This window comes from Oryzias melastigma, linkage group LG4 (assembly GCF_002922805.2).
Source record: "Oryzias melastigma strain HK-1 linkage group LG4, ASM292280v2, whole genome shotgun sequence".
In the NCBI taxonomy this organism is placed as follows: Eukaryota; Metazoa; Chordata; class Actinopteri; order Beloniformes; family Adrianichthyidae; genus Oryzias; species Oryzias melastigma.
The window spans coordinates 28461022-28467916 of record NC_050515.1 but is presented as its reverse complement, the minus strand read 5'-3'; the positions used below and the strand labels follow the sequence as shown (position 1 = coordinate 28467916).

Here is a 6895-nt window from a genome sequence, read left to right as displayed (position 1 = left end):
TTTTATTGTAGTTTAAGAACAAAATCAATCTTTTATTTTAATAAATAAGGCGAACGACAAACTTCAATCTGACGGCTGTAATGTAGGACAGCGCGCCCGCGGTGGAGGGGGCGGAGCAAACCGCAGATGTCCCCAATTAGAAATCCCACAACGAGGAAACCAATCCTAATTTTATTTAGGGATGGGGTCCGTAAACATGAGTTTACTACAACAATAACCACTTTCATTGTCAAAAAAATCACGGAAACTCTGCGTTTCTCCGCAAAAGTCAGCAGACAGACACGCCCCCTACTGTGAGCAGATTTCAGCCGGGCAAACCTGAAATCCAGCTGGATCAAACTTCTCACTAAAACCTTTTTTATTATTCTTCACAAACACAACAGAGAAAATGTATGAGAAAAAAGAAAAAGCTGAAAAAAAGAAAAAAGAAAAGAAAAAAAAATCAGATTTCCAGGAGAATTTGTCAAATGGACAGCAGTGCGCTTAGAAGAGAAATTCTTATTTTTTGGGCTGCCTGGAAGCTGAAGCCACACAAGCAGACTGATCACTGTCTGTATAACAGCATGAGGTCTGTGATGTTCCTCTATCAACACAAACTGTTCATATGTGGCCCAAATACGGAATCTGTGAATTTCGCCTGGAATTTTTGGGGAATTTTCATTCAAAAATGTGTTGATGAGCTTACTGACTAAATTTCTATTTAATTTTTTTTATGAAATTACACCTAAAACTTTCATTCTGTGTTTTAACAACAGTTTGTTAAATATTGTTCTTGTTTCCACAGCAAAATGAATCACATTTTTCCTGACGGAATTTTCTGTTTTTGCATAATTTTATGTCTGATGTGTGAATAAAACATGGAAAAATGACTAAATAAAGGTAGTGTCACATAGGAGAGGTTGTCTGATTAAAATAAGAAAGTATGTAGTCTTTCAAATTGACAATACAGAGGTAAATTCAAAAGTAGACAAAAACTGAGTTTAGGCTCCAGGTTCCAAAGGTTTAAGGGGTCAAACCAGCGCAGCTGTGTCTGCAGCTCACCACTCCCCCCATGGGATGGGTCAAATGTGGAGAACGCATTTCACACACTTAGGTGTAAGGGTACTTTAACTCTTGATAGATGCAACTTCAATGTTTCAATTCAAAGTATTAGATGCATAAGTCTCAATGAAAACATGCTCAAACATCAATCCAAAAGAAAACAGAAACTGTACCTGGTGGTCAGGATGAGAACTCAAAGCTCTAATCTCCAAGAAATTGAACGTGGTCTCCACCTGTTATCCAAAGCACAATTTGCAGAGTGAAGATGTCAGATGATGACAAATGATTTTTGTAGATTAGGAGGAGTACCTTAGCGGGGATCTTCGGAGCCAGGAAATAAAGGCGCCATGTTGTGAGCACCTTTAAAGAAGGAAATAAAGTAAATGATATCAGGGATCTTAAGAAGGACCGCACAGCCACAGCTGGGGGGAGGAGGAGGAGTTTCCATGGTAATGATGAGAGGAAACTCGCCTGTATTGATCCGGCTAAAAGCAGAACTACAGTATGTCTTGTCAAGCAGTGATAGATTAGCAATCCTGTGGCAAAGGATGATGAATGCAAACATGCTGAAATGGTTGAATCTGATGAACAATAATCTGGTTGGGTCAATGAGCAAACTCCTTCAGCCATTTGGCTCCACTTTGAACTTAAAAGGGAAAAACTGCAGATTTTTAATCTTCATCCTTGAGCTTCTCTCAAAGCATAATCTTTCTGGGTTGGGATGCCAAGTATTCATATTTTTCTCAGCTGAGTGAGGTCTTTTTTTAATCCAAAGTTGAGAGGGATTTAGATAAAAAAAAAAAATAAAAAACTACAAGAGTTCAAGTCCAGAAATAATGTGTGCATTTCCATCTGAATGAACAATCCCAGCACTTCTGTGCCTGCAGCCAGGTTTTTCAGCATGAAAACACTTGATTTTTGCTTCCGATTCCTCCCAGTGAGCAGCAATTTCTTATTTGGCAAACAGACCCTTAAAAAAGTCAGTGCCTCTCTCTATCAAGGCAAACAAAAGGCAACCATTCTTTGGCATTTTGTTGCTCTCCACAAAGCCCTGAGTGCTGCCCTCTGCTCTTCCTCCTCTTCTGCTCCGTCACTCCCGATCATTTACTCCATTCTCTTAAACGTACCTGCTAAAACTGCCCCAGAGGACAAACGACGCCACCCCACCCGATCCCACGTGTCACCCCGAAGAGAAACTGCAACTGAATCACTGCTCTGGTGGGTCTTTTTTTTATATTTAACACGGGTTTGTCTGAAGCACACCCCCAGCCAGAAAGGTCCAGTGGGCCACATGTGGTTTAAAAGGGGGCAGAACATGTGGAACCTGAATGGGTTTGTCCACAGTTTCCGCGGTGGCCCCACCTGTGTTTACCCATTGGTTTAAGTGGTCACTCAGTGGGTTGGCTCGCTATGCTAGCCAGCCGCCCGATGGATGACGGATTGATACGGCGGAGCTCACTAGACCACTACAGCAGAGCTTCTTACAGCAGAGCTCGCTAGCTTGAAAAAGTGGAGCTTGTTAGCTCAATACAGCTGAGCTTGCTAGCTCGATACAGAAGGGCTCACTACCTCACTACATCAAAGCTCGCTAGGTCGATCCAGTTGAGCTCGCTAGCTCGCTACAGCGGAACTCGCTAGCTCAATACAGTGGAACTCGGTAGCCTGATACAGATGGGCTTGCTACAGCGGAACTCCTTAGGTTAATACAGCGAAGCTCGCTAGATAAATATAGAAGGGCTCACTACCTCACTACAGTGGATCTTGTTAGCTGATAAGGCAGAGCTCGCTAGCTCGATACATCAGTGCTCACTAGCTCATTACAGCGGAGCTCGCTAGCTCCCACACTGGAGCTCGCTAGCTCCAAACAAAAGATCTCAATACAGCAGAACTCACTGCAGCGGAACTCGCAAGCTTGCTACAGTGGAGTTTGCTAGCTCGATACATCAGCGTTTGCTAGCTCAATATAGCCACGCTCGCTAGCTTGATACAGCGGAGCTCACCAGCATTCTACGTCATCCACTGGATAGGCATAGCCGGATAGCATAGTGAGCTTACTCACTGAATCCCCACTTAAGTCAATGTGGGTAAACACAGGTGGGGCCACCACAGAAACGGGGGTCAAACCCAATTGGGGCCCAGATTTTCTGCCCACCTTGAACCTAAACAGGGCCCTCTTGGCCTTGCTGGCTGGGCTGTGAGACAGAGGCAGACACTTACTTCAAAGGCTCTCAAGAGGAGTTCATTAGATAAACCAGATCGTATCACATTACCTTGATGAGTCTGGGTTACAGCTGGTTCTTAAAGGAGCAAGTAAACAGAAGTGCTGCTGATGCAGGAAGGTATAGCCCCGCCCAGTATTTCACTTCAAAGGGACGCCGTGCAAACATCCCGCTTCCTGTGGCAGAGGCGCTGCAGGGCAGCTATTCTCATTCCCATTCACACCTTCATTCTGATCCCAATATTTTAATTATGTAGCCACATTTAAGAGATTTTGTCTCTTGGAATTGGCAACATAAAATATTAAGTCCACAGAGGTCTGATCTTTTCCGTCCTCTGACTGGAAGCAGCAAAGAGAAAGAGCTGTTTGGTTTTGAGTTCAGCTTTTTGAGAGGAAGCGGTAAATGAGACAAATTATTTTTTCTGGCAGAGAGACATATCAAAGTGTTGAATATCAAAAGGCTGTGCACACAGAAGCTGTTCTTTCTGCCAATCCTTGCTGTTAGATGAACCATCAAAGCACATGTGTCAAAGTCAAGGCCCGGGGGGCCGCATCCGGCCCTCTGGCTAATTCTATCCGGCCCTCCAGATAATTTTATCTTATTGCTATTAATGACCCGATGTTATTTTGTGCTCATTTCTAAATTGTATAATTTTGACAAAATATATTTTTATGGAGAGTAAAATATTGAAAGTTATTTAAGGTTTAAGTTGATCTATTGTGGAATAATATTATTGCCTTGTTATTATTCATAAACATGTTAAAAAAAGTTTTTAAAAATTGCATTATGCTAGCTTTTTGGATAATTTTGGCATTTACTAAGATAGCTATTTTGTAGTTTAGCTAATGTTTCAGCTACATGCTAACTGTTTTGGCTGACTAAGGTTTTTTTTCTCTATTTAGGCTATTTTGGAGTTTAGCTAATATACCAGCTACATGCTAGCTGTTTTGGCTACTTTATTTTATTTCTTTTTTGTTGATTGTTAGGCCGGTTTTAGTTAAGCTAATATTTTGGCTATATGCTAGCTGTTTTGGTTAATTTAGGTTTTTTTTTTTTGTTTTTGTTTTTTAGGCTGTTTTGGAGTTAGGCTAATATTTACACGCTAGTTGTTTTGGCTAAGTTTTTTTTTGTAGGCTATTTTGAATTTTAGCTAATTTTTTCAGCTATATGCTAGCTGTTTCGGCTAACCTACGTTTTTTTAACTTTTTTGTCTAATTAGCCAATTAGCTAACATTTTAGCTGTCTATCAGCTTCAGCTTTTTCACCTATGTTGTTAGTGTTTTTATCTATCAATTTCAACATCTTCAGCGGCCAAATTCAGCTTACAGCATTCGCACTAGAATTATCGCAGGTGATTGTATAAATCTTGTTCGTAAATTCACAAGAAGTTACAATTTCAAAATTTTAATTTTAGTGTGTTCAATAAATGTTAATCCTCATCGGCGGTGACTTAAGGTGCGTTTTGGATTTTGGCTCCCTGTGCGATTGAGTTTGACTCTCCTGCATTAAAGCATCCGGCGAGTGAAGCACTCTCAGCCAAGAGGAGACCTTTTGGAAAAACTCATTTGCTAATTGATGGGTTGCAGAAAACGCTCCGACGGTAAAATAAGGATAAAATAACCAAATTTTACTGCAGTTTTTCTCATGCAAATATACCTTTTTGAAGGCGCTGCGATCATACAGGATCCAGTCTAAGTTTTAGCTCACAGTGTGAAAGCTAAGTGGCCCAGATTCCATTCAGATCGCTGGCTGAGCTTCATTTTCTCCCACAGAGGCTTCACATCTCTGTCCAATACTCAGCTCGGAAAGAATCAAAGGCTGTTCATCCCACACCCCCACAGATGAAGGGGACCCTCCCACAGGTCTACTCCATCCAACATGAGGGCCACACTGTTAATAAGGCACAAAGCCATTGTGGAAGCAAGTCATTCAAAACTGGCTGCCGAACTTCCCTTTCTGCTGATGTAGATATTGGCGCTGTGACGGGCGGCAGTGAAAGTTGACATCAAAGAGTGCCAATGCATGATGCATGCGCTCGGATGTGTGTGCAGCTGCAATATGGTGTCTATCAGCACAAACGGGGTTAAAAAAAACAGGCCAGCAGAGTGGAAAGACAAAAAAAAAATCTTACCAGGAATCTGTCCTCCGTTTTTCCATTTTTGGCATCAAGCTTGATTCCACAAACGAACTTAATCAATGATTTATCAATGATCTTCCTGATGCTCTCTGTGGAGGAAAACACACGTTATCTTTCTGTTTCACGGTTAGAAAAGACACTGTGAATCCTACATGTGTCTGAGTTAAAGGACACTTCAATAGATGAACACAAAATGAGACGTTACGTTCGCTGGGCAGGATTATTTGCAGGACGTCGTGTCTGTGCAGGTTTATTTCTAAACAGCTGAGGATGCCTGGAGGGTGAGGTGGAAGCATGCACAAGACCAAGGCCTTTTTTAGTGCTTTTGACGGATGACATCATGTAGAAACAAACACAATTCCAACTAAACAAAAAAAATGGTAGTTGACGTTAAAACCATCACACATTATAAAAGAACAGCACCGACGGACCGTTACATCAAGCAGTGAAATGCATCTGCAGCTGCTTTCTGGTTTGATTGAATAAACCGGTGAAGGCCTTCGGTGAAAGGACCCGTCCCACGGATTCAGCTGAACTGAACTTTGTGTGCTTGTTCCAAAAAATACATTCTTTCTTGCAGGAAGAAACAGGACACTTCTGCGTGTGACAGTCACTGATTCATTGACGATTGTTGCGGAGGCCCTGCATCCGTCTGTGCTGTGACCCCTGACATGAATAAAACCTGCCTGCTGCACCAGAGGAAGCTTCTCTGAAACATACACTGGCTGGCAGGAATGATATGATTCAGCGTCTCAATTACTGTATCTGCTCAGCATCCAGACTGATGGCTTGATGAGGAAATCAATACTAAAGGCTCTGGGATTTACTTCTCGAGCCAAAATGAAAGCAGATGCACTGTCCTCCATCAGTTCACAGTTTCAGCTCCAACAAAAAGCACCAACATCCCTCTGTCATCTTCATTCATTAGGACAGGGGTGTCAAACTCAATCGCACAAGGGGCCAAAATCCAAAACACACCTTAGGTCACAGACCGAACAGGATAAACATTTACTGAACACTCTAAAACTACATTTTTAAAACTTTAAAACCGTAACTTTATAACATAGTTATGAACTAGGAATAAAGCATTACCCGTGATAATGCCAGTGTGGATGATGTAAGCTGAATGTGGCTGCTGAAATTGATAGTTAAAAAACGTTGAAGCTAATAGCTGAAATCACTGAAGCTAATAGCCAGCTAAAATATTTGCTAAATGCCAAATTAGCCTAAAAACTAGAAAAAAAACTTAGCTGAGCCAAAACAGCTAGCATCTAGCTGAAATATTAGCTTAACTCCAAAATAGCCTAAGAAGCAGAAAAAAGCCTAAATTAGCCAAAACAGCTAGTGTGTAAATATTACCCTAACTCCAAAACAGCATAAAAACGAAAAAAAAAAACTAAATTAGTCAAAACAGCTAGCGTGTAAATATTAGCCTGACTTCAAAACAACCTAAAACAATTTTTTTTTTTAAAAAAAAGGAAAATTAGCCAGAACAGCT

General features: G+C 41.3%; 1 protein-coding gene across 3 annotated transcripts in view; it reads right to left on the bottom strand.

The window, feature by feature from the left end:
- LOC112137004 (capping protein, Arp2/3 and myosin-I linker protein 3) overlaps positions 1 to 6895 on the bottom strand; it is a 49850-nt gene that overhangs the window by 41299 nt on the left and 1656 nt on the right. For all 3 annotated transcript variants that reach the window (XM_024259095.2, XM_024259093.2, XM_024259094.2), the window contains exons 2-4: positions 5392 to 5486; positions 1351 to 1401; positions 1215 to 1274 (exon numbers count right to left, since the gene is read on the bottom strand). In XM_024259095.2, the coding sequence (XP_024114863.1) occupies positions 1215 to 1274; positions 1351 to 1401; positions 5392 to 5486 (206 nt within the window). The remainder of the gene's footprint in view (positions 1 to 1214; positions 1275 to 1350; positions 1402 to 5391; positions 5487 to 6895) is intronic.